General features: G+C 47.5%; 1 protein-coding gene across 3 annotated transcripts in view; it reads left to right on the plus strand.

The window, feature by feature from the left end:
* Nucleotides 1-27,987, plus strand: part of AP2M1 (adaptor related protein complex 2 subunit mu 1) — a 174,799-nt gene that overhangs the window by 120,420 nt on the left and 26,392 nt on the right. For all 3 annotated transcript variants that reach the window (XM_069212940.1, XM_069212941.1, XM_069212943.1), the window contains one exon: nt 23,079-23,214. In XM_069212940.1, the coding sequence (XP_069069041.1) occupies nt 23,079-23,214 (136 nt within the window). The remainder of the gene's footprint in view (nt 1-23,078; nt 23,215-27,987) is intronic.

The following is a 27,987-nucleotide window of genomic DNA, read 5'->3' on the forward strand; positions in this document are numbered from 1 at the left end:
CAGCTTGTGAGCAAAAGAGGATTTCTCCCCCCCCGTTTCATTACGACACTGATTGCAACAGTGGTTCCTAGCACTGCACAAAACTATTTTGTGTGCCAATATGCTCCTTGTGGAAGAGCAGAATGAATCACTCACAGTAAAGCCAGCCAATAGATAGAGAAATAGATGTGTATTAAAAACAAAGGCCCAAATTTAAGGATGGCCTTGCGCCATCTAACGCCACATTAGTGTAATTTTTCTGACGTTAATGTGGCATTAGTTTGCCAAAAACGCTGCACCATATCACTGCACTGCGCCACTTTGTGACCATTTGTGCCACATTATGCATGCCCTGTGCATAATGTATGCAAAGGGGTGTTCTGGCACAAGGAGGCCTGCAAAAATGGCGCAATGAAGTCTACAAAATTTCACTGTGCCATTTTTTTGTGTAATTTTTAACACCTGCTTAAAGCAGACATTAAAAGGACGCACTCTTTGGATTCAATAGGCCCTCATTGCAATTTGCTCCACTAGAATCAGAAGTTTTGGCGCTAGTGGAGCAAAGCGCCACAATAGCATAAAAAGTTTGACACTATTTTACCTAATTCCGCCATGGTACGCTGTATCTTAAATAGTAGCTTAGTGGGGGGGGGGGGGGGGGGGGTGCAAGAAAAGTGACGCTTTAGGATGTGAAGCACCACTTTTCTTGAATCTGGGACAAAATGTCTTTAACGCTAGACTTAATAAGGGACCCAATTCTTAAAGAATGTCACTAAAGTACACCCATGATCTGTCTTTGAATTAGTAGCTTTCATGAATTCACAAGAACTTACAGAAGTAGACCAGGAAATCGTACTCCTAGAAAATATTTGTGAACAGTGTTTTAGCACAAGCAAATATGTATGTGTAGATTTGTTCATGTGAAAATCTATTGAGCGTTTACAATTTCACTTTCCCTCCAACCTCTTATTTTTATTTATTTTTTCTCCAAACCTGGAAGAACTTCTACTTCTGCCCTTGTCAGGAGTACATTTCCAACCTGTAAGGAAATGCCTCCTTGGCATGGTTGCCCCCTGACTTTTTGCCTTTGCTGATGCTATGTTTACAATTGAAAGTGTGCTGAGGCCTGCTAACCAGGCCCCAGCACCAGTGTTCTTTCCCTAACCTGTACTTTTGTATCCACAATTGGCAGACCCTGGCATCCAGATAAGTCCCTTGTAACTGGTACTTCTAGTACCAAGGGCCCTGATGCCAAGGAAGGTCTCTAAGGGCTGCAGCATGTCTTATGCCACCCTGGAGACCTCTCACTCAGCACAGACACTCTGCTTGCCAGCTTGTGTGTGCTAGTGAGGACAAAACGAGTAAGTCGACATGGCACTCCCCTCAGGGTGCCATGCCAGCCTCTCACTGCCTAGGCAGTATAGGTAAGACACCCCTCTAGCAGGCCTTACAGCCCTAAGGCAGGGTGCACTATACCATAGGTGAGGGTACCAGTGCATGAGCATGGTACCCCTACAGTGTCTAAACAAAACCTTAGACATTGTAAGTGCAGGGTAGCCATAAGAGTATATGGTCTGGGAGTCCGTCAAACACGAACCCCACAGCACCATAATGGCTACACTGAAAACTGGGAAGTTTGGTATCAAACTTCTCAGCACAATAAATGCACACTGATGCCAGTGTACATTTTATTGTAAAATACACCCCAGAGGGCACCTTAGAGGTGCCCCCTGAAACTTAACCGACTATCTGTGTAGGCTGACTAGTTTTAGCAGCCTGCCACAAACCGAGACATGTTGCTGGCCCCATGGGGAGAGTGCCTTTGTCACTCTGAGGCCAGTAACAAAGCCTGCACTGGGTGGAGATGCTAACACCTCCCCCAGGCAGGAATTGTCACACCTGGCGATGAGCCTCAAAGGCTCACCTCCTTTGTGCCAACCCAGCCGGACACTCCAGCTAGTGGAGTTGCCCGCCCCCTCCGGCCAGGCCCCACTTTTGGCGGCAAGGCCGGAGAAAATAATGAGAAAAACAAGGAGGAGTCACTGGCCAGTCAGGACAGCCCCTAAGGTGTCCTGAGCTGAAGTGACTCTAACTTTTAGAAATCCTCCATCTTGCAGATGGAGGATTCCCCCAATAGGGTTAGGATTGTGACCCCCTCCCCTTGGGAGGAGGCACAAAGAGGGTGTACCCACCCTCAGGGCTAGTAGCCATTGGCTACTAACCCCCCAGACCTAAAACACGCCCTTAAATTTAGTATTTAAGGGCTACCCTGAACCCTAGAAAATTAGATTCCTGCAACTACAAGAAGAAGGACTGCCCAGCTGAAAACCCCTGCAGCGGAAGACCAGAAGACGACAACTGCCTTGGCTCCAGAAACTCACCGGCCTGTCTCCTGCCTTCCAAAGATCCTGCTCCAGCGACGCCTTCCAAAGGGACCAGCGACCTCGACATCCTCTGAGGACTGCCCCTGCTTCGAAAAGACAAGAAACTCCCGAGGACAGCGGACCTGCTCCAATAAAAGCTGCAACTTTGTTTCCAGCAGCTTTAAAGAACCCTGCAAGCTCCCCGCAAGAAGCGTGAGACTTGCAACACTGCACCCGGCGACCCCGACTCGGCTGGTGGAGATCCGACACCTCAGGCGGGACCCCAGGACTACTCTGATACTGTGAGTACCAAAACCTGTCCCCCCTGAGCCCCCACAGCGCCGCCTGCAGAGGGAATCCCGAGGCTTCCCCTGACCGCGACTCTTTGAACCTAAAGTCCCGACGCCTGGGAGAGACCCTGCACCCGCAGCCCCCAGGACCTGAAGGACCGGACTTTCACTGGAGAAGTGACCCCCAGGAGTCCCTCTCCCTTGTCCAAGTGGAGGTTTCCCCGAGGAATCCCCCCCTTGCCTGCCTGCAGCGCTGAAGAGATCCCGAGATCTCTCATAGACTAACATTGCGAACCCGACGCTTGTTTCTACACTGCACCCGGCCGCCCCCGCGCCGCTGAGGGTGAAATTTCTGTGTGGGCTTGTGTCCCCCCCCGGTGCCCTACAAAACCCCCCTGGTCCGCCCTCCGAAGACGCGGGTACTTACCTGCAAGCAGACCGGAACCGGGGCACCCCCTTCTCTCCATTCTAGCCTATGCGTTTTGGGCACCACTTTGAACTCTGCACCTGACCGGCCCTGGGCTGCTGGTGTGGTGACTTTGGGGTTGCTCTGAACCCCCAACGGTGGGCTACCTTGGACCAAGAACTAAGCCCTGTAAGTGTCTTACTTACCTGGTTAACCTAACAAATACTTACCTCCCCTAGGAACTGTGAAAATTGCACTAAGTGTCCACTTTTAAAACCGCTACTTGTGAATAACTTGAAAAGTATACATGCAATTTTGATGATTTGAAGTTCCTAAAGTACTTACCTGCAATACCTTTCGAATGAGATATTACATGTAGAATTTGAACCTGTGGTTCTTAAAATAAACTAAGAAAATATATTTTTCTATACAAAAACCTATTGGCTGGATTTGTCTCTGAGTGTGTGTACCTCATTTATTGTCTATGTGTATGTACAACAAATGCTTAACACTACTCCTTGGATAAGCCTACTGCTCGACCACACTACCACAAAATAGAGCATTAGTATTATCTATTTTTACCACTATTTTACCTCTAAGGGGAACCCTTGGACTCTGTGCATGCTATTCCTTACTTTGAAATAGCACATGCAGAGCCAACTTCCTACATTGGTGGATCAGCGGTGGGGTACAAGACTTTGCATTTGCTGGACTACTCAGCCAATACCTGATCACACGACAAATTCCAAAATTGTCATTAGAAATTCATTTTTGCAATTTAAAATTTTTCTAAATTCTTAAAAAGTCCTGCTAGGGCCTTGTGTGTTAAGTCCCTGTTTAGCATTGTCTTTTAGAGTTTAAAAGTTTGTTAAAGGTTTGAAATTAGATTCTAGAAACAGTTTTAGATTCTTTAAAAAGTCTTCCAACTTTTAGCAAAATAATGTCTGATACAGAGATGAATGTGGTGGAACTCGACACCACACCTTACCTCCATCTTAAGATGAGGGAGCTAAGGTCACTCTGTAATATCAAAAAAATAACCATTGGCTCCAGACCTACCAAAATTCAGCTCCAGGAGCTGTTGGCAGAGTTTGAAAAAGCCAACCCCTCTGATGATGACATCACAGAGGAAGAAATTAGTGACTTGGAGGCCAATGTCCCTCCTCCAGTCCTAAATAGGGAGAACAGGACCCCTCAAGTCCTGTCTCCAACTGTGTTAGTCAGAAATAGTGAGTCCCTCACAGGAGGGTCCCACATTTCTGAAATCACTGAGGATGCTCTCAGTGAAGATGACCTCCTGTTAGCCAGGATGGCCAAAAGATTGGCTTTAGAGAGACAGCTCCTAGCCATAGAAAGGGAAAGACAAGAGATGGGCCTAGGACCCATCAATGGTGGCAGCAATATAAATAGGGTCAGAGATTCTCCTGACATGTTAAAAATCCCCAAAGGGATTGTGACAAAATTTGAAGATGGTGATGACATCACCAAGTGGTTCACAGCTTTTGAGAGGGCTTGTGTAACCAGAAAAGTGAACAGATCTCACTGGGGTGCTCTCCTTTGGGAAATGTTCACTGGAAAGTGTAGGGATAGACTCCTCACACTCTCTGGAAAAGATGCAGAATCTTATGACCTCATGAAGGGTACCCTGATTGAGGGCTTTGGATTCTCCACTGAGGAGTACAGGATTAGGTTCAGGGGGGCTCAAAAATCCTCGAGCCAGACCTGGGTTGACTTTGTTGACTACTCAGTGAAAACACTAGATGGTTGGATTCAAGGCAGTGGTGTAAGTAATTATGATGGGCTGTACAATTTATTTGTGAAAGAACACCTGTTAAGTAATTGTTTCAATGATAAACTGCATCAGCATCTGGTAGACCTAGGACCAATTTCTCCCCAAGAATTGGGAAAGAAGGCGGACCATTGGGTCAAGACAAGGGTGTCCAAGACTTCAACAGGGGGTGACCAAAAGAAAGGGGTCACAAAGACTCCCCAGGGGAAGGGTGATGAGACAACCAAAACTAAAAATAGTAAAGAGTCTTCTACAGGCCCCCAAAAACCTGCACAGGAGGGTGGGCCCAGAGCCTCTTCACAAAACAATGGGTACAAGGGTAAAAACTTTGATCCCAAAAAGGCCTGGTGTCATAGCTGTAAACAGCATGGACACCAAACTGGAGACAAGGCCTGTCCCAAGAAAGGTTCCACTCCAAACTCCCATCCAGGTAACACTGGTATGGCTAGTCTCCAAGTGGGATCAACAGTGTGCCCAGAGCAAATCAGGGTCCACACTGAAGCTACTCTAGTTTCTGAGGGTGGGGTGGATTTAGCCACACTAGCTGTCTGGCCGCCTAACATGCAAAAATACAGACAGCAACTCTTAATTAATGGGACTAGAATAGAGGGCCTGAGGGATACAGGTGCCAGTGTCACCATGGTGACAGAGAAACTGGTTTCCCCTGGCCAATACCTGACTGGAAAAACTTACACAGTCACCAACGCTGACAATCAGAGAAAAGTACATCCCATGGCAATGGTTACTTTAGAATGGGGAGGGGTCAATGGCCTGAAACAGGTGGTGGTCTCCTCAAATATCCCAGTGGACTGTCTGCTTGGAAATGACCTGGAGTCCTCAGCATGGGCTGAGGTAGAACTAAAAACCCATGCAGCAATGCTGGGTATCCCTGAACTGGTGTGTGTGAAAACAAGAGCACAATGCAAGGCACAGGGTGAACAACTATAGCTGGAGTCTGGAAGAATGGCCCAGCCTACCAAGAGAACAGGAAAGTCAGTTGGGAAACCAACTACAACACAGCAAAAGAAAGGGAACCTCTCTTCTCAGGAAGAAGTTCTGCCCTCTGAGGGAACTGAGCCTTTGGAGCTTGAACCTTATCAGGTTGAGCTCTTAGGCCCAGGGGGACCCTCAAAGGAGGAGCTGTGTAAGGGACAAGAAACCTGTCCCTCTCTTGAAGGCCTTAGGCAGCAAGCTGCTGAAGAGTCCAAAGGCAAGAAAAATGGAACGCATAGGGTCTATTGGGAGGATGGACTCCTGTACACTGAGGCCAGAGACCCCAAACCTGGTGCCACTAGGAGAGTGGTAGTGCCTCAGCTGTTCAGGAAGTTCATCCTAACATTGGCCCATGACATTCCCCTTGCTGGACATTTGGGACAAACCAAGACGTGGGAGAGGTTAGTCAACCACTTCTACTGGCCCAATATGTCCAACATGGTTAAGGAGTTTTGCCTCTCCTGCCCCACCTGTCAAGCCAGTGGTAAGACAGGTGGACATCCAAAGGCCCCCCTCATTCCACTTCCAGTGGTGGGGGTTCCCTTTGAAAGAGTGGGTGTGGACATAGTTGGTCCACTGGAACCTCCCACAGCCTCAGGAAATATGTATATCCTGGTAGTAGTGGATCATGCTACCAGGTATCCTGAAGCTATTCCCCTTAGGTCGACTACTGCCCCTGCAGTAGCCAAGGCCCTCATTGGTATCTTTACCAGAGTGGGTTTCCCTAAGGAGGTGGTGTCTGACAGAGGTACCAACTTCATGTCAGCATACCTAAAGCACATGTGGAATGAGTGTGGGGTGACTTATAAATTCACTACACCATACCATCCACAAACTAATGGCTTAGTTGAGAGATTCAACAAGACATTAAAGGGCATGATCATGGGGCTCCCAGAAAAACTCAAAAGGAGATGGGATGTCCTCTTGCCATGCCTGCTTTTCGCTTACAGAGAGGTGCCACAGAAGGGAGTAGGATTCTCACCCTTTGAACTTCTGTTTGGTCATCCTGTAAGGGGACCACTTGCCCTTGTTAAAGAAGGCTGGGAGAGACCTCTCCATGAGCCTAAACAGGACATAGTGGACTATGTACTTGGCCTTCGCTCTAGAATGGCAGAGTACATGGAAAAGGCAACCAAAAACCTTGAGGCCAGCCAACAGCTCCAGAAGTTTTGGTATGACCAAAAGGCTGCACTGGTTGAGTTCCAACCAGGGCAGAAAGTCTGGGTTCTGGAGCCTGTGGCTCCCAGGGCACTCCCGGACAAATGGAGTGGCCCTTACCCAGTACTAGAAAGGAAGAGTCAGGTCACCTACCTGGTGGACCTGGGCACAAGCAGGAGCCCCAAGAGGGTGATCCATGTGAACTGCCTTAAGCTCTTCCATGACCGGGCTGATGTCAATCTGTTGATGGTAACAGATGAGGATCAGGAGGCAGAGAGTGAACCTCTCCCTGATCTTCTGTCATCAGACCCAAAAGATGGCACAGTAGATGGAGTGATCTACTCAGACACCCTCTCTGGCCAACAGCAAGCTGATTGTAGGAGAGTCCTACAACAGTTTCCTGAACTCTTCTCCTTAACCCCTGGTCAGACACACCTGTGTACCCATGATGTGGACACAGGAGACAGCATGCCTGTCAAGAACAAAATCTTTAGACAATCTGACCATGTTAAAGAAAGCATCAAGGTGGAAGTCCACAAGATGCTGGAATTGGGAGTAATTGAGCGCTCTGACAGCCCCTGGGCTAGCCCAGTGGTCTTAGTCCCCAAACCTCACACCAAAGATGGAAAGAAAGAGATGAGGTTTTGTGTGGACTACAGAGGGCTCAATTCTGTCACCAAGACAGATGCTCATCCAATTCCAAGAGCTGATGAGCTCATAGACAAATTAGGTGCTGCCAAATTCTTAAGTACCTTTGACTTGACAGCAGGGTACTGGCAAATAAAAATGGCACCTGGAGCAAAAGAGAAAACAGCATTCTCCACACCTGATGGGCATTATCAGTTTACTGTTATGCCCTTTGGTTTAAAGAATGCCCCTGCCACCTTCCAAAGGTTGGTGAATCAAGTCCTTGCTGGCTTGGAGTCATTTAGCACAGCTTATCTTGATGATATTGCTGTCTTTAGCTCCACCTGGCAGGATCACCTGGTCCACCTGAAGAAGGTTTTGAAGGCTCTGCAATCTGCAGGCCTCTCTATCAAGGCATCCAAATGCCAGATAGGGCAGGGAACTGTGGTTTACTTGGGACACCTTGTAGGTGGAGGCCAAGTTCAGCCACTCCAACCCAAGATCCAGACTATTCTGGACTGGGTAGCTCCAAAAACCCAGACTCAAGTCAGGGCATTCCTTGGCTTGACTGGGTATTACAGGAGGTTTGTGAAGGGATATGGATCCATTGTGACAGCCCTCACTGAACTCACCTCCAAGAAAATGCCCAAGAAAGTGAACTGGACTGTGGAATGCCAACAGGCCTTTGACACCCTGAAACAAGCAATGTGCTCAGCACCAGTTCTAAAAGCTCCAGATTATTCTAAGCAGTTCATTGTGCAGACTGATGCCTCTGAACATGGGATAGGGGCAGTTTTGTCCCAAACAAATGATGATGGCCTTGACCAGCCTGTTGCTTTCATTAGCAGGAGGTTACTCCCCAGGGAGCAGCGTTGGAGTGCCATTGAGAGGGAGGCCTTTGCTGTGGTTTGGTCCCTGAAGAAGCTGAGACCATACCTCTTTGGGACTCACTTCCTAGTTCAAACTGACCACAGACCTCTCAAATGGCTGATGCAAATGAAAGGTGAAAATCCTAAACTGTTGAGGTGGTCCATCTCCCTACAGGGAATGGACTTTATAGTGGAACACAGACCTGGGACTGCCCATGCCAATGCAGATGGCCTTTCCAGGTTCTTCCACTTAGAAAATGAAGACTCTCTTGGGAAAGGTTAGTCTCATCCTCTTTCGTTTGGGGGGGGGAGGGTGTAAGGAAATGCCTCCTTGGCATGGTTGCCCCCTGACTTTTTGCCTTTGCTGATGCTATGTTTACAATTGAAAGTGTGCTGAGGCCTGCTAACCAGGCCCCAGCACCAGTGTTCTTTCCCTAACCTGTACTTTTGTATCCACAATTGGCAGACCCTGGCATCCAGATAAGTCCCTTGTAACTGGTACTTCTAGTACCAAGGGCCCTGATGCCAAGGAAGGTCTCTAAGGGCTGCAGCATGTCTTATGCCACCCTGGAGACCTCTCACTCAGCACAGACACTCTGCTTGCCAGCTTGTGTGTGCTAGTGAGGACAAAACGAGTAAGTCGACATGGCACTCCCCTCAGGGTGCCATGCCAGCCTCTCACTGCCTAGGCAGTATAGGTAAGACACCCCTCTAGCAGGCCTTACAGCCCTAAGGCAGGGTGCACTATACCATAGGTGAGGGTACCAGTGCATGAGCATGGTACCCCTACAGTGTCTAAACAAAACCTTAGACATTGTAAGTGCAGGGTAGCCATAAGAATATATGGTCTGGGAGTCCGTCAAACACGAACCCCACAGCACCATAATGGCTACACTGAAAACTGGGAAGTTTGGTATCAAACTTCTCAGCACAATAAATGCACACTGATGCCAGTGTACATTTTATTGTAAAATACTCCCCAGAGGGCACCTTAGAGGTGCCCCCTGAAACTTAACCGACTATCTGTGTAGGCTGACTAGTTTTAGCAGCCTGCCACAAACCGAGACATGTTGCTGGCCCCATGGGGAGAGTGCCTTTGTCACTCTGAGGCCAGTAACAAAGCCTGCACTGGGTGGAGATGCTAACACCTCCCCCAGGCAGGAATTGTCACACCTGGCGGTGAGCCTCAAAGGCTCACCTCCTTTGTGCCAACCCAGCCGGACACTCCAGCTAGTGGAGTTGCCCGCCCCCTCCGGCCAGGCCCCACTTTTGGCGGCAAGGCCGGAGAAAATAATGAGAAAAACAAGGAGTCGTCACTGGCCAGTCAGGACAGCCCCTAAGGTGTCCTGAGCTGAAGTGACTCTAACTTTTAGAAATCCTCCATCTTGCAGATGGAGGATTCCCCCAATAGGGTTAGGATTGTGACCCCCTCCCCTTGGGAGGAGGCACAAAGAGGGTGTACCCACCCTCAGGGCTAGTAGCCATTGGCTACTAACCCCCCAGACCTAAAACACGCCCTTAAATTTAGTATTTAAGGGCTACCCTGAACCCTAGAAAATTAGATTCCTGCAACTACAAGAAGGACTGCCCAGCTGAAAACCCCTGCAGCGGAAGACCAGAAGACGACAACTGCCTTGGCTCCAGAAACTCACCGGCCTGTCTCCTGCCTTCCAAAGATCCTGCTCCAGCGACGCCTTCCAAAGGGACCAGCGACCTCGACATCCTCTGAGGACTGCCCCTGCTTCGAAAAGACAAGAAACTCCCGAGGACAGCGGACCTGCTCCAAGAAAAGCTGCAACTTTGTTTCCAGCAGCTTTAAAGAACCCTGCAAGCTCCCCGCAAGAAGCGTGAGACTTGCAACACTGCACCCGGCGACCCCGACTCGGCTGGTGGAGATCCGACACCTCAGGCGGGACCCCAGGACTACTCTGATACTGTGAGTACCAAAACCTGTCCCCCCTGAGCCCCCACAGCGCCGCCTGCAGAGGGAATCCCGAGGCTTCCCCTGACCGCGACTCTTTGAACCTAAAGTCCCGACGCCTGGGAGAGACCCTGCACCTGCAGCCCCCAGCCCCCAGGACCTGAAGGACCGGACTTTCACTGGAGAAGTGACCCCCAGGAGTCCCTCTCCCTTGTCCAAGTGGAGGTTTCCCCGAGGAATCCCCCCCTTGCCTGCCTGCAGCGCTGAAGAGATCCCGAGATCTCTCATAGACTAACATTGCGAACCCGACGCTTGTTTCTACACTGCACCCGGCCGCCCCCGCGCCGCTAAGGGTGAAATTTCTGTGTGGGCTTGTGTCCCCCCCGGTGCCCTACAAAACCCCCCTGGTCCGCCCTCCGAAGACGCGGGTACTTACCTGCAAGCAGACCGGAACCGGGGTACCCCCTTCTCTCCATTCTAGCCTATGCGTTTTGGGCACCACTTTGAACTCTGCACCTGACCGGCCCTGGGCTGCTGGTGTGGTGACTTTGGGGTTGCTCTGAACCCCCAACGGTGGGCTACCTTGGACCAAGAACTAAGCCCTGTAAGTGTCTTACTTACCTGGTTAACCTAACAAATACTTACCTCCCCTAGGAACTGTGAAAATTGCACTAAGTGTCCACTTTTAAAACAGCTACTTGTGAATAACTTGAAAAGTATACATGCAATTTTGATGATTTGAAGTTCCTAAAGTACTTACCTGCAATACCTTTCGAATGAGATATTACATGTAGAATTTGAACCTGTGGTTCTTAAAATAAACTAAGAAAAGATATTTTTCTATACAAAAACCTATTGGCTGGATTTGTCTCTGAGTGTGTGTACCTCATTTATTGTCTATGTGTATGTACAACAAATGCTTAACACTACTCCTTGGATAAGCCTACTGCTCGACCACACTACCACAAAATAGAGCATTAGTATTATCTATTTTTACCACTATTTTACCTCTAAGGGGAACCCTTGGACTCTGTGCATGCTATTCCTTACTTTGAAATAGCACATACAGAGCCAACTTCCTACACAACCTTTCTCATTATAGGAAGAGATTAGAGAAGAGCTGGTGAAATCCTTAAACATGCAAGTTAGTAGGTTTGCAGACTCAAAGGCATTCCAGAACTGGAACTATGGCTTACTGCTTCCTCCGCCCCCAATATGTAGCTCTGCAAGAAGGTGTCCAAATAAGGAAATTGCTGTAGTACGGATTGAAATTGCAAGTATTCAAGCCCTACTATAGTAGTAGCCCTGACCTAATCAGAGAGGCTATTATCAGAGCTCTTACATAATGAGATTGCTGCCATAATTTGTTGCGGCTACCCCTCCCAAGCCAGTCACACCTATTTCCAAAGGGAGAGGGTGTTACTTCCTCTTTCAAAGGAAATCCTTTGTTCTGCCTTCCTGGGCTTGATCAGATCAAGCAGTGGGGAGGGCAGAAACCCATCTGAGGGGTGGCAGCAGCTGGGCTGCCCAGGAAAACCCTGTAAGACTGGTGGTAGCAGTTCTGGGGGTTCTCTAAGGAACCCCCAGAGTGCATGGAATCATACGTCCAATACTTGCAACAGTATTGGGGTACGTTTCCAACCTGTTTGATACCAAACATGCCCAGGTACAGAATTAACATTTTGTAGCTGGACATAGGTTGTGATCTGTGTCCAGTACAAGCGTAAAATGGCGTCCCCGCACTCAAGAGGTCCAGAAAAATGCAGCTGGAGTTCGAGGAGGGCACCTCTGCTAGTGCCCACAGGTATCTGCACCCTGCCTTCTGGGCTGAGAGGTCCTACCATAGGGGTGACTTACAGTGACCTGGTGCAGTGACCTGTAGTGAAACCGGGTGCGTGCACCCAGTTTACGCAGACTGCAATGTCAGGCCTGCAGAACCCTTTCCAGGGGCTCCCTGCACGGGCTCCTTATGGGTGGCAGAATAACTGGTACAGCCCCTGGGTTTTCCCTGGAAAACCTATGTACTATATAATAGGGTCTTGCATGGGGGCACCAGTATGCCAATGGTGTGGAGAAAAGATTGAGAGAGCATAGTCACTGGGGTCCTGGATAGCAGGATCCCAGTGAACACAGTCAAACACACTCGCAACAGGCAGAAAATGGGGGTAACCATGTCAAGAAAGAGGGCACTTTTCTACTACCAAGGTACGCAAGTTTATTCCCTGTATTTCCTAATACCCAAAAAAGACTGTTCTATCAGTCAAATATTAGATTTCAGACCCTTCAAGCACTACATCCGGTCAGAACACTTCCATACGGTCACTCTTCAGGATGTTATTCCCCTTCTACAACAAGGCGATTTCATGACAGCGTTAGACCTAAAGGATGCTTACTTTTACCGCAAATACCTAAGATTCATACTTGCAGGAAAACATTACCAGTTCAAGGTATTACCATTCGGAATTACAACTGCTCCACAGTATTCACAAAATGTCTCGCAGTAGTCGCAGCATGTCTCAGAAGACAACAAATTAATGTCTTCCCTTACTCGGATGATTGCCTCATCAAAGCCAATTCATTCACACAGTGTCAAAGCCATACTCAACTCACAATTAGTCTCCTACACTCTAGGGTTCACCATCAATTACTTCATCTTCACCCTCTTCAGATTCAGCCCTATCTAGGAGCTAAAATCAACACTTAAAGTTAGGACTAGCAATTCCCAGCTCAGCCAGAGTTCACGTCTTTCAAACAGTGTTTGCTACACTAACAGAAGATCAAGCATACACAGTAAAAACTGTTATGCAACTGTTGGGGATGATGGCATCTTGCATTGCCATCGTACCTCATGCCAAACTTTATATGTGTCCCCTTCAACAGTGCCTCTCTCGTCAGTGGTCTCGGGCAGAAGTTCAGATAGAAGATCTAGTATTGTTGGACCGCCTGACTTATCGCTCTCTGCATTGGTGGAACACCATAAACCTTATTTAAGGGTGGGCCTATTTAGACCCTGTCACTCAGATCACTTCCACGACAGACGGCTCATACTGTTTGGGGAGCTCATCTCCACAACCTCATAGTGCAGGGGCTAAGGAACAACACTCTACAGTGTCTGCAATTCAATTACCTGGAACTGAAATCAGTTTTCTTGGAAATGAAAGCATTCCTTCCACAATTGCAACACAAGGTAGTGTTAAGTACAGACAACATGACTGCCATTTACTATCTTCCAAAACAGCGGGGGACACAATCTTATCAACTATGCCATCTTGCACAAACAATAGGGAATTCATCTCCACATTCACATAGTGGCACGATATCTCCCAGGGACAGGCAATCACTCTGCAGACCAGCTCAGCAGGATGCAGTAACAAGTCCACAAATGGGAACTCCACCCACAAATCCTCCACCAGTACTTCCAAATATGGGGAACACCTCAAATAGATCTATTTGCCACATCTCAAAACACAAAATGCCCAAACTTTGCCTCCAGGTACCCACACCCTGAATCCAGAGGCAATGCTCAAAGAATGAGTTGGCCAGGGATATTTGCTTACACTTTCCCCCTCTCCCACTCATTCGCTTTCTGGTTAGGAAGCTCAAACTATCTTCCCTCATCAGGATCCTGGTAGCTCCTCCATGGACACGTCAACCATGGTTCACACCACTTTTGGAACTCTCAGTAGTTCCACATCGAAAGCTTCCCAACAGACCAGACCTAACTCAAAATCGGGGTCAAATAAGACATCCGGATCCCAAATCGCTCAACCTAGTGGTATGGCTCTTGAGGTCATAGAATTTGGGTATTTACAATTACCACAGTACTGTATAAATATTCTTAAAGAAGCAAATAAGCCCACAACCAGACAATGTTATGCGGCAAAATGGAAATGTTTAGTTTGCTATTGTCAAACACAAAACATTGACCCTCTTAAGCCAACAGTACAACAGATTATTTACTGCATTTACAAAAAGCAAATCTAGCTTAAACATCAATTTGTCTACATTTAGCAGCCATAGCTGCATATCTTCAAAACAGACCACATATTTCTTTGTTTAGAATTTCAGTTATCCAAGCATTTATGGGAGGAATTAGGAGTCATTCTATCAGCGATTGCTCCAGCCCCATCCTGGGATCTTAACATTGTACTCTCAAGGCTTATGGCTACCCCTTTAGAGCCACTTCACTCCTGTTCTCTACAGTTCCTCTCATGGAAAGTAGCTTTTTTAGTCCCTATCACTTTCCTTAGACGTGTCAGTGAGCTTCAGGCTTTAACTTTGGAAGAACCTTTCTTCCAAATTCATAAAGAAAAAAATGTATTGAGCACTAATCCAAAATTCCTTCCAAAGGTAGTTCCACAATTTCATATCAATCAGTCAGTTGAATTGCCAGTTTTCTTTCCCCAACCAGATTCTGTGGCAGAAAGGGCTTTACACACTCTTGATGATAAAATGGCTCCTATGTATTATATAGATAGAATAAAAGAGTTGGTAGCTTTCCCAATGCCACATAAAGGAGAGCCTATATCTAAAGCATCTATAGCTAGATGGAGTTGTGTATTCAACTTGCTATAATAAAGCCAAATGACAATTACCCTTACCACCTAGCGCACACTCCACTAGAAAGAAAGGAGCATATATGGTATTTTTTGGTAACATAACTATAGCAGGCATTTGCAAAGCAGCAACATGGTCTACACCACATACCTTCACATAACAAAACTGTGTAGATGTATTTTCACTTCAACAAGCAAATGTGGGACAAGCAGTACTCAAAACACTCTTTCAGACTAATGCAACTCCTACACGCCAGCCTCCCCTTTATTGAGGAACTGCTTTACAGTCTATGGACAACAATATCTAGAAAGGGAGTGGTCAAATAGTAGGAAAAAATACACGCATAAATTCCATCAATGATGCAATAAATCAATCATTGGGCATGCAATTTTATTGCTTTTTAATTGAAACATCTTACCCCATCCCACCAACTAAGACAACTGTTCAAATTGCAGCAGTCAATTTTATATACATCAACGAAAATACACCTTTCAAGACTTTCTAATGAGTCTTTTTTTTTAAATATACATCAACAAGAATACACCTTTCAAGGCTTGTATGCCTTGCTTACTCCTGCCGTCTAGTGGTGAGTACAATAAAGCCCACAATACACTGGGACAAAGGCTCTGCTTAAGAAAATATTTTCCCCCACCTCGGAGTTCATTTGAGCACCTGGACCTCTGGGATCGTCCGGACACTCCTGAAAGTTTTGGTTCCAATCGCTCACCTCACTGCGTCTGCATCCATCTGCATTGGAAGAGTACGTGAATTCTGGTCTACTTTACATCAGGTTTACAACCTTTGCCTCCCTTAAGACCACAAAGAGTGGATCAGTTCAACCTGTAGGGCATTCAAAAATAAGAAGAAAATCCTCTGTTGTAGGGAGTGTCGCTTGGCCCACTATAGGATGCAGCCCCAAGAGCACACTAAAATGGCAACTGCTCTTTTCTTTGAGGAGACCAAAAGAGCTTAAGGTAAGGGTTAGGGTCCAACAGGCATACCAGTGAGTCCGGAAGAGCGGAGTTCTGAAACCTCCAAGGCGAGGTCGAGCTGATTCAGCCGCAGGAAAGACCTGGACCCAAGACCAAGCCCACACACAGAGCCACCATTCCTTGACTGATCACCGAGGAGCAACTCTGTAGGGTTCAACCTCGGTCTCAATCAGAGGCCGACCACTGCTTATGAGAGTTTTGAGGGTGAAGGTTCGAGCCTGGACATAACAGGCATCGATGCTTGAGTTGGACCGCTGCCATCAAGGCTACTTTATCAAGAGCCCACCACTATTGAAGAAAAGCCTTTTGGTGAAGGGCTGTGAAAGGTGACACTAACAGACTCAGCCTAGAAGCTGAAACCATCCACCCTTTGAATTTATTAGTTTTGAGGTCAACTCAGGGGGGGGGGGGGGAGTTTTTGAAGCAGAGTTCGCAAACGACAGTCCCCATACCTGTCACAGAATGCCCAGTAGTCCATAAGACAGCTCAAGTTTGACTTTCACCCTTTCTCGGATGATTTTGGCTCACCCAGCACAAAAGTAGCAGTAAAGCCATCCAGCACAGTTGAAAAAAAGAAACCTGATATTTGAAGAGAGAATCATCTACAAGTTCCTCTCTGTATTAGAGTGGAGGCCAGGCCACTAGCACTATCACACAACCTCCTCTTTCCACTCCACATCCTTATTCAGGACATACACCTCCACCACAGTTGCCACACAGTCAACACATGAGTCTGTTCATTCATTCAATACAAACTCTGATCATGATTCAGACACCCAGGGTACGTACTTCAATCCTGTCACAGCCCTGGGAAGGAGATGACTTTGGTGATGACTGCAACGTAGACCTACATAGATGACACCGATCTAGAGCCATATCCTGTTAAAGCCTCACCTGCCAGTGACATCATGCTTTCCACCTGTTACACAAAGGGTATTTGGCCATCACAAGGTTGAACGACACATTACAGAAAAGGAGTATAATCTTTTAGAAAATCTCTCAAACTGAGATCACTGCAGTTTTTCTAGATGTTGAACAGCTGGATAAATTCTGAGCTGAAAAGTCAAGGAACCTGTTGAAGTCAGGATTCAGACCCCAGTGTAAAAAAAAATAAGTATAAATCAATGCACTGTATGCTTAGTGTAAAGAAATGGCTCCCTGTTGCAGTTACCCCCCACTTTTTGCCTGATACTGATGCTGACTTGACTGAGAAGTGTGCTGGGACCCTGCTAACCAGGCCCCAGCACCAGTGTTCTTTCACCTAAAATGCACCATTGTTTCCACAATTGGCACAACCCTGGCACCTAGGTAAGTCCCTTGTAACTGGTACCCCTGGTACCAAGGGCCCTGATGCCAGGGAAGGTCTCTAAGGGCTGCAGCATGTCTTATGCCACCCTAGGGACCCCTCACTCAGCACAGACACACTGCTTGCCAGCTTGTGTGTGCTGATGGGGAGAAAATGACTAAGTCGACATGGCACTCCCCTCAGGGTGCCATGCCAACCTCCCACTGCCTGTGGCATAGGTAAGTCACCCCTCTAGTAGGCCTTACAGCCCTAAGGCAGGGTGCACTATACCACAGGTGAGGGCATATGTGCATGAGCACTATGCCCCTACAGTGTCTAAGCAAAACCTTAGACATTGTAAGTGCAGGGTAGCCATAAGAGTATATGGGCTGAGAGTCTGTCAAAAACGAACTCCACAGCTCCATAATGGCTACACTGAATACTGGGAAGTTTAGTATCAAACTTCTCAGAATAATAAACCCACACTGATGCCAGTGTTGGATTTATTAAAAAATGCACACAGAGGGCATCTTAGAGATACCCCCTGTATTTTACCCAATTGTTCAGTGCAGGACTGACTGGTCTGTGCCAGCCTGCTGCTGAGAGACGAGTGTCTGACCTCATGCGGTGAGAGCCTTTGTGCTCTCTGAGGACAGAAACAAAGCCTGCTCTGGGTGGAGGTGCTTCACACCTCCCCCTGCAGGAACTGTAACACCTAGCAGTGAGCTTCAAAGGCTCAAGCTTCGTGTTACAATGCCCCAGGGCACTCCAGCTAGTGGAGATGCCCGCCTCCTGGACCCAGCCCCCACTTTTGGCGGCAAGTCCAGGAGAGATAATGAGAAAAACAAGGAGGAGTCACTGGCCAGTCAGGACAGCCCCTAAGGTGTCCTGAGCTGAGGTGACTCTGACTTTTAGAAATCCTCCATCTTGTAGAAGGAGGATTCCCCCAATAGGGATAGGAATGTGACCCCCTCCCCTTGGGAGGAGGCACAAAAAGGGTGTACCCACCCTCAGGGCTAGTAGCCATTGGCTACTAACCCCCCAGACCTAAACACGCCCTTAAATTTAGTATTTAAGGGCTTCCCTGAACCTAAGAATTTAGATTCCTGCAACTAACAAGAAGGACTGCTGAGCTGAAAAACCCCTGCAGAGGAAGAACAGAAGACACCAACTGCCTTGGCCCCAGACTTACCGGCCTGTCTCCTGCCTTCCAAAGAAACCTGCTCCAGCGACGCTTTCCAAGGGACCAGCGACCTCTGAATCCTCTGAGGACTGCCCTGCTTCGAAAAAGACAAGAAACTCCCGAGGACAGCGGCACTGCTCCAAAAGAACTGCAACTTTGTTACAAGGAGCAGATTTAAAGACCCCTGCAACTCCCCGCAAGAAGCGTGAGACTTGCAACACTGCAGCCGGCGACCCCGACTCGACTGGTGGAGAACAACCAACTCAGGGAGGACCCTCCGGCGACTCTACGACTGTGAGTAACCAAAGTTGTCCCCCCTGAGCCCCCACAGCGACGCCTGCAGAGGGAATCCCCAGGCTCCCCCTGACTGCGAATGTCTGAACTCCATTTCCCGACGGCTGGAAAAGACCCTGCACCCGCAGCCCCCAGCCCCTAAAGAAACGGAACTTCTGTGCAGGAGTGACCCCCAGGAGGCCCTCTCCCTTGCCCAGGTGGTGGTTACCCCGAGGAGCCCCCCCCTTGCCTGCCTGCATCGCTGAAGAGACCCCTTGGTCTCCCATTGAAAACTGAAGGAAACCCGACGCGTGTTTGCACACTGCACCCGGCCGCCCCCGCGCTGCTGAGGGTGTACTTTCTGTGCTAATTTGTGTCCCCCCCGGTGCCCTACAAAACCCCCCTGGTCTGCCCTCCGAAGACGCGGGTACTTAACTGCTGGCAGACTGGAACCGGGGCACCCCCTTCTCTCCATTGAAGCCTATGTATTTTGGGCACCTCTTTGACCTTTGCACCTGACCGGCCCTGAGCTGCTGGTGTGATAACTTTGGGGTTGCTCTGAACCCCCAACGGTGGGCTACCTTGGACCAAAAACTGAAACCTGTAAGTGACTTACTTACCTGTTAAAACTAACAATAACTTACCTCCCCCAGGAACTGTGAAAATTGCACTGTGTCCACTTTTAAAACAGCTTATTGTGTTTTATGTAAAAAGTATACATGCTAAAGTAATGATTCAAAGTTCCTAGAGTACGTACCTGCAATACCTTTCAAATGAGATATTACATGTAAAATTTGAACCTGTGGTTCTTAAAATAAACTAAGAAAAGATATTATTCTATAACAAAACCTATTGGCTGGATTTGTCTCTGAGTGTGTGTACCTCATTTATTGTCTATGTGTATGTACAACAAATGCTTAACACTACTCCTTGGATAAGCCTACTGCTCGACCACACTACCACAAAATAGAGCATTAGTATTATCTCTTTTTGCCACTATCTTACCTCTAAGGGGAACACTTGGACTCTCTGCATGCTATTCCTTACTTTGAAATAGCACATACAGAGCCAACTTCCTACACTTAGTCATCTAAAACTGGGTTTTGGAAACAACTGGCTAGAGGGGGTGGGTAGGCTGCAGCCACAATTTAACAATCCTGCTATCAGCAGCAACATTTTCAAGTGGTACAGGCACAAAATAACTTCACTCAAGGTGGGTGCAGAGGCAATGGCAGAGGTAAATGTTGAGGCAATTCTGAAAAAGGCACCTCTACCCTCAAAACAGTAACTTGCCAATCATTATCACCACTTTTCCACACGTGCCTCCCCAGGTCTCTGAGCTGTGCTGAACTCCATCACTTGCACAACCTGCCCAAATCTAGAAAGGGTGATGGCACTTCAAAGATTGCTGCAGGTTTTTCAGTCTTGTCCTTTAACGGTGAAAACAGTATTAAAATGTTTAGACGTGAGGACTTTCTTCATATTCATAGTATTGGATGCAAAACTGCACAGGTGCCAACTACAGGAGTGTCTAGTGAGGTAGTGGTCACAAGCAGCAGTTCATTGGGAAGATCTAGTGTTGGTGAAGCCCTAAGGGTCTGCACAAGCTCAATGGTGGAATGATGATTTGTCGCTGGTCAGACTATTTCTGACCCTCATTCACAGGTGTGACCATTACCACGTACGCCTCACTCCTGAGTTGGGGGTCACATCTCTGTGGTCATACTAAGGAGACTGCCTCGTTTTTAGAGGAAAACCATAGAAATGAAGCAAAAGGGATCATCTTGACATGCTGTAATCTACTTCTGTGAGCTTTCACCACGCCCATCACTTCCATTTGTTCCTTGGCCTGCCCTTCAAAATTCCTTTGGGTTGGGTAAATGCTTTAGGTTTGTCCCCCCCTTGAGGCTGTTTTGTTACTGCCTTAGAGACTGATCCTGTTACATGGATTATTGCACGATCAGCCATATACCTTAATGTTGGCTCCTACTTTTTTCTTTTGCCTCTCTGCTTTGCGCTCATGGCGGTATGTTTCTTTGTCTGGCATCTTGCAGTGTCTGCACCCGACAAAGTCTGCAAGCTTGAGGGTAATTCTTTATTTATATCGCGCAAACTCGAACGGAAGACTGAAGCACTTTACAAATCCACTGGTTACATTTGTAGCCCCATTCCTAAATTCTTCCCAAGTTTAGCAGTTGAAAAACATACAAACTGACACCTTTTAAATAGAAAAAACACAAGGGAAACCCTCAATGCGGCTCTCCCCGGCACAGCGAGAGTGTCCTACAATATTCACTGCACTCTGGAAACTTGCCCCATAATGCTTTGCATGCATTCTATTCACAAAACACTTTTGCAAATAACTCAGCGTGTGGTGGTCCTAGGATAATGGGACCACCACCAAAACGTTCAGCACAACGTGCTCTTTCTATCCAGCTTCTGGGTCCCCACACTAGGATGGGGGTAGACCCCAAAATCATAACCTCTCTCACCATTCAGTGTCTCCTTAAGCTCTCTCATGGCTGGAGCTTTTGCTTTACAGCTATGAGTAAGTTTGTGTTCTAACGGCCATGTTTGTAATAATATTCTAGCAGGACTGTTCGGCCTAAAAATGTGTAATACACTATGTCTTCTAGGGGCTGAACATATGGCTATACTGCAATGCTCTCTGTCCTCTTTTTGTGTGGTTATGCTATGCTATATGGTTACATGTTTCTTCCAAATGCTATTTTAATTGGGGTGCCCTCTAGGGGAGGGGGGGGGGAGTTCTGACCATTGCTCTGTAATGCCAGGTGTATGAAGGAATGCACAAACAGTTTTTTTTCTGATAAAGGTTTAATGTGCTGCATGGCTAAGTACTTATAAAGTCCCGAAGTTCGAGACCTATTGGCAGTGGCAATGCTTGTTGACACTTGGCACCTGGACAGAAGGGAAATATAGTATTCAGGGAGGAGTGTCAACCCCTCAGGTCAGTCCAACTTATAAGGTGTGCTGCCTTATGTGGACACAACCTTTAGAAATCTGCCATCTTGGTGTTGGCAGATTTAGGAACTCTGGGACAGGGTTATGCCCACTTCCCACAGGAAGTGGTCATATGGGGAGTGTAGTGACCTCAGGGGTAAGTAGCCCATTGGCTACTTCCCTACATTCCCTGAAACGCCCCTAAATCAGTATTTAGGGGAGCCCCTGGCACCAGGAGAGCAGATTCCTGCTAACCTAAGAAGGACATTGAAGAGCTGCGAAAGCAAAGGAAGAAGCACCTGACCTGGATGGACCCCTGCCAGCTTTTCTGCTGCTCATGCCAAATTGTGCCAAAGTGGTCTCGTCCTGGAGCTGTTGTGCCTCCAAAGCCTAGGAGGACTCCCTGCCTTAAAGAAAGATCTAGGAACTCATGTGGAGCAGCGGAACTGCTTACCTGCATCTTGCAGGCACCCCAACACAAACTGCGAGGACTCCAGACTGCCAAAAACCTGACAGCTGAAAGCACCACTGCATACATGCCTCACAGCCAGAGTTTAAGAGAACCAGTGGTGCCAGCGTGGTTCCCTAGCACCCCCCAGAGACGAAGCCCACTTTGGACTTGCCCACTGTAGACCCTCTGATGTCACCTGCAGCCCCTGTTTGCAGAACCCCTCGACCGCGAGTGCTCCTGGTGACGAAAACCCAACATCTCTGCCCCAGTCATCCTGACCCGTGAAGAAGGGGTCCTAAAGTGTCCCCATGTCCCCGAGCATCGTGAGAACTGATCCCACTTGCTTGCCGGCCTCCCAGTCCAAGCATGCAGCCTCTTTGTAACAGGCCCAATCACCATACACCAATGTTGGACACCTGATGCTGAAAAGCACCTCTGCACCCGGCTGCCCCATTGCCGCCCAAGGTGACCTGTTGGTGCTGCCTTTTATCTTGCCCCAAACCTACCTTAAGTTCAGGAGCTGGTCCTGCAAGTCGCTGTACTATACCTGTATATGCTGTATTTGTTTTTCCTCCATAGGAGATACCACTGCCCCTTATGAAAAATGTGTCGACCTTTTGAAACCCAAAAGTATCTCTTGCCAAAAGTACTTACCTGATCGTATTCATTAGGGTGCCTAAATATATATCTCATTTTGATATATCAAGAGCCAGCTTCCTACACCCTTAAAATAAAAATGCTCAAAAAAACCTGTCATACGGACCGAACCGTATTCAGCAAAGTATCTGGTGCTCTTCTGGTGATCCTTTGTCCGTGCACTAGTGTCTAACTTTCACATTCCATAGTTAGTCGCTGGAGTCCAGTCTGGTATCACTTGAGTGATATTTTTTACAGCCTTTACAGCCATTGCCTAAAAATGTTATGCAGTATGTAGTGTGTTTTTCACAGCTGTCTTACTTTTTTTGTATTTTTTTTATCCAGATACCGAACCACTAAGGACATTATATTGCCATTCCGTGTCATCCCGCTGGTACGAGAGGTGGGACGCACCAAGCTGGAAGTGAAGGTGGTGATAAAGTCAAACTTCAAACCCTCTTTGCTTGCTCAGAAAATAGAGGTAAGTGCTATAGATGTGATAGGGGGGCGTGGGGATGGCTATTTTGTTATCGTGATGCATTATTTGCTGCATATAAAGGGGCTGAGTAAACAAAAGACCCAACTTTTATTTGAGAGAACAGTACTCCGAGACACATCCTACCAGTAAGATGGATCATGTTCTGAATGGCCTCATATAGTCTGAACCACTGTAGATGTGATGGAGATTTAAGAAGGCATTTCCCCAAATTTAGAAAGAAAATATTCAAAATATTAGTCTTCAGAATTGATAAACTCATCAAGTATCCCATAAAACTATCATTTTTTGTGATTGCTACAGGCTCTACATTGTAGCCATAAACCTTGGAGCAAAAAAGAAAGTTGTAAAGATTGTTTTTGTTTACGAAATGTTTGTGGGCTTTTTTTTTTTTTTTTTTTTTAACACCATTAGTAGGTGCCTACCTTTTTTGTTCTTCTCCTGGATGCTAGAGATTACTTTCTTCTTCAGTATTATCTATATATTTCGATCTGTGGTACCATCCGCTGGACGAACAATTTCAAATTTATTATGACTTCAAACAATTCCCAGGAATTCCTACATCGCGGTTGTTGGAATGTTAATCATGAAATATTTTATCATGCCCATAATACTTACTAATAGATCCAGTCCTTCAGTAGATTGATAAATGTTAGGGGCCACATTGCTTTGTATTTGGGTTTATTTAAAACTTGCCAACAAGGCATGAGGAGATTATGTGGCCCTTGTGTATTGTCTGAATCTTGTTTGATACAAAGAGGTGTTCAGTGTGCTTGTGTGCTATATAAATATACAAAAACAAGGTGTGATCACTGGGGTCTTAGTGTACCTCTCAGCAGGCATTCCTTTCTCTCAGCGTTCACTTGAGATGTATGCGTCCATTCTTCCCATTATTCCTTTTAGGTCACTTGAAAAAGAAAGTCCTGGTGCAGAACTGTGAACACAGTTTACTTGTTCTCTAAGTAGTTAATTGGTCTATTCACTCTCCCCACACTGACATATTAGTGCAAGTTGTGAAACAGTGGATGTATGAAAGGACTATTTTTTTTTTGTATGGTCACTCACCAAACCCCCGCTCCCAATCTCTCCACCCAAGTTTGTGGAGTAATATTGCTGGTTTTCTGACTCTGTAGTGCATTGTCCCCCCCCCCCCCCCCCCCCCCCCCCCAAAAAAAGTACCTGCACATTTGGCAAATACCTGATTGACTCATTTAACTAAGGTCCCTAGCAAGGAAGTAGCCAGAAAATGTAAATACCCCCACTTCAAACCAAACCTCTTATTACATCAAGGTATCAAATTCATTGTTTCATTAAATCTAACTCGTTGGTGACATTGGATTTAAGGAACCTCTAATAGAAAGGTGATTTTAGAAAGTCACCACTTTGATGCCCAAACGTAGGTAACCTTTCCTGTCTGTCTGCAGCAGTTGTCATCTGAGACAACCTGCTGCCCACTGAAAAGAAGTCTGAAGCGCACTCCCAGGAACATGGAACAAAAATAATTGCTTAAGGGAGGAGGCGTGACCTCCAGCAGAATGACTATCTGCGGGTGGCCAGATGTACCCCAGCTTTTAAAGCTACTACCACCTTAATAAAGCAGTTGGTGATTACTCCTTTGCCTGCCCATTCCTTGCGTAGGCTGGCGGGCTACCATCTCCTGCAGAAGGTGGAAAAACAATTACAAACCTGGTTTCTCGAGTGGCTTATAATGCTGGGTACATTCTAGGGTTGTGCTCAGGGCTTCTCATAGGGAAAGATTAATTGTGCTATCTTGGATTTGGGTAGAGAGGGGTTCTTGGGATTGTTTGGTGGCTAAACCCCCTGTAAGTAGGAAGGGTTGGCCCTTGTGAATTATTGCCTCACTGGCTAGTCATTTAACTTTTCCCACCAACAAGATGATGATATGAAAGTCGAATCCCAGAACCACAGTCCTCCAATCACATTTGGACTGGGAGAAGACACAAGGACTGCCCTGCTGTCCACTGGACCCAGAAAGAGGAGGACTGGACCTGCTGTGCCCACACTTAAAAAGAGCTCCACCAGTGTCAGGACAGAAGAAGGTACTCCCAAGGTCAAGTGGCTAGCCTCCTTCAAGGCCACCAAATGCTCAAGGAATCCTGCATCCATTTGTGAGCTTAGTTGCCAGGAACACCTGCCAGCCGCTGGACAGCAAAGTGCCTGCTAGGGACAGTCTAAACCTTACCGAGGTGGCCGCAAGACCATGGTACCCATAGCAGATGCAGGCTCTGGTTCTCTGCAAGAAAGAAGCACTCGTGTACAAGTAACTGCTGAAACAGTATGGGTCCAACTGCCAATAGTCAACTAATCTGACTACCCCCCACCCCCAAATAAAAGCACAGACACACACACAGCCCTGCATCATCTTAAACTAGGTCTGGAGGTCAGAGAGGACCTGTGACACTCGGGGATACTATGGTGGCCACCAGAATAACCACTACATCTCTGCGACATCCTGCTTCCTCCAGCATCACGACTACTTTTTTGCTGAATTGCTTTGAAGGCGGAAAAGACACCAAAGACCCCAAAACTGCTGAAAAGCAACAGATAACTCTCTTTGAACTCATGTGGTCTAAATTACTGGCTTCCGTTCCATTGTGGCTGTCCAAGCTAGAAAGAGTTGACGTATCAGCCAGAGCTGCTCAACAGATTTACCATTTTTATTAAAAGGGATTTACTTCCTGTAGGAAGTTGGCTCTGTATGTGCTATTTCAAAGTAAGGAATAGCATGCACAGAGTCCAAGGGTTCCCCTTAGAGGTAAAATAGTGGTAAAAATAGATAATACTAATGCTCTATTTTGTGGTAGTGTGGTCGAGCAGTAGGCTTATCCAAGGAGTAGTGTTAAGCATTTGTTGTACATACACATAGACAATAAATGAGGTACACACACTCAGAGACAAATCCAGCCAATAGGTTTTTATATAGAAAAATATCTTTTCTTAGTTTATTTTAAGAACCACAGGTTCAAATTCTACATGTAATAACTCATTCGAAAGGTATTGCAGGTAAGTACTTTAGGAACTTCAAATCATCAAAATTGCATGTATACTTTTCAAGTTATTGACAAATAGCTGTTTTAAAAGTGGACACTTAGTGCAATTTTCACAGTTCCTAGGGGAGGTAAGTTTTGATTAGTTTTACCAGGTAAGTAAGACACTTACAGGGTTCAGTTCTTGGTCCAAGGTAGCCCACCGTTGGGGGTTCAGAGCAACCCCAAAGTCACCACACCAGCAGCTCAGGGCCGGTCAGGTGCAGAGTTCAAAGTGGTGCCCAAAACACATAGGCTAGAATGGAGAGAAGGGGGTGCCCCGGTTCCGGTCTGCTTGCAGGTAAGTACCCGCGTCTTCGGAGGGCAGACCAGGGGGGTTTTGTAGGGCACCGGGGGGGACACAGGTCCACACAGAAATTTCACCCTCAGCGGCGCGGGGGCGGCCGGGTGCAGTGTAGAAACAAGCGTCGGGTTCGCAATGTTAGTCTATGAGAGATCTCGGGATCTCTTCAGCGCTGCAGGCAGGCAAGGGGGGGATTCCTCGGGGAAACCTCCACTTGGGCAAGGGAGAGGGACTCCTGGGGGTCACTTCTCCAGTGAAAGTCCGGTCCTTCAGGTCCTGGGGGCTGCGGGTGCAGGGTCTCTCCCAGGCGTCGGGACTTTAGATTCAAAGAGTCGCGGTCAGGGGAAGCCTCGGGATTCCCTCTGCAGGCGGCGCTGTGGGGGCTCAGGGGGGACAGGTTTTGGTACTCACAGTATCAGAGTAGTCCTGGGGTCCCTCCTGAGGTGTCGGATCTCCACCAGCCGAGTCGGGGTCGCCGGGTGCAGTGTTGCAAGTCTCACGCTTCTTGCGGGGAGCTTGCAGGGTTCTTTAAAGCTGCTGGAAACAAAGTTGCAGCTTTTCTTGGAGCAGGTCCGCTGTCCTCGGGAGTTTCTTGTCTTTTCGAAGTAGGGGCAGTCCTCAGAGGATGTCGAGGTCGCTGGTCCCTTCGGAAGGCGTCGCTGGAGCAGGATCTTTGGAAGGCAGGAGACAGGCCGGTGAGTTTCTGGAGCCAAGGCAGTTGTCGTCTTCTGGTCTTCCTCTGCAGGGGTTTTCAGCTAGGCAGTCCTTCTTCTTGTAGTTGCAGGAATCTAATTTTCTAGGGTTCAGGGTAGCCCTTAAATACTAAATTTAAGGGCGTGTTTAGGTCTGGGGGGTTAGTAGCCAATGGCTACTAGCCCTGAGGGTGGGTACACCCTCTTTGTGCCTCCTCCCAAGGGGAGGGGGTCACAATCCTAACCCTATTGGGGGAATCCTCCATCTGCAAGATGGAGGATTTCTAAAAGTCAGAGTCACCTCAGCTCAGGACACCTTAGGGGCTGTCCTGACTGGCCAGTGACTCCTCCTTGTTGCTTTCTTTGTTCCCTCCAGCCTTGCCGCCAAAAGTGGGGGCCGTGGCCGGAGGGGGCGGGCAACTCCACTAAGCTGGAGTGCCCTGCTGGGCTGTGACAAAGGGGTGAGCCTTTGAGGCTCACCGCCAGGTGTCACAGCTCCTGCCTGGGGGAGGTGTTAGCATCTCCACCCAGTGCAGGCTTTGTTACTGGCCTCAGAGTGACAAAGGCACTCTCCCCATGGGGCCAGCAACATGTCTCTGGTGTGGCAGGCTGCTGGAACTAGTCAGCCTACACAGACAGTCGGTTAAGTTTCAGGGGGCACCTCTAAGGTGCCCTCTGTGGTGTATTTTACAATAAAATGTACACTGGCATCAGT

The sequence above is a fragment of the Pleurodeles waltl genome, chromosome 11, assembly GCF_031143425.1.
Source record: "Pleurodeles waltl isolate 20211129_DDA chromosome 11, aPleWal1.hap1.20221129, whole genome shotgun sequence".
NCBI lineage: Eukaryota > Metazoa > Chordata > Amphibia > Caudata > Salamandridae > Pleurodeles > Pleurodeles waltl.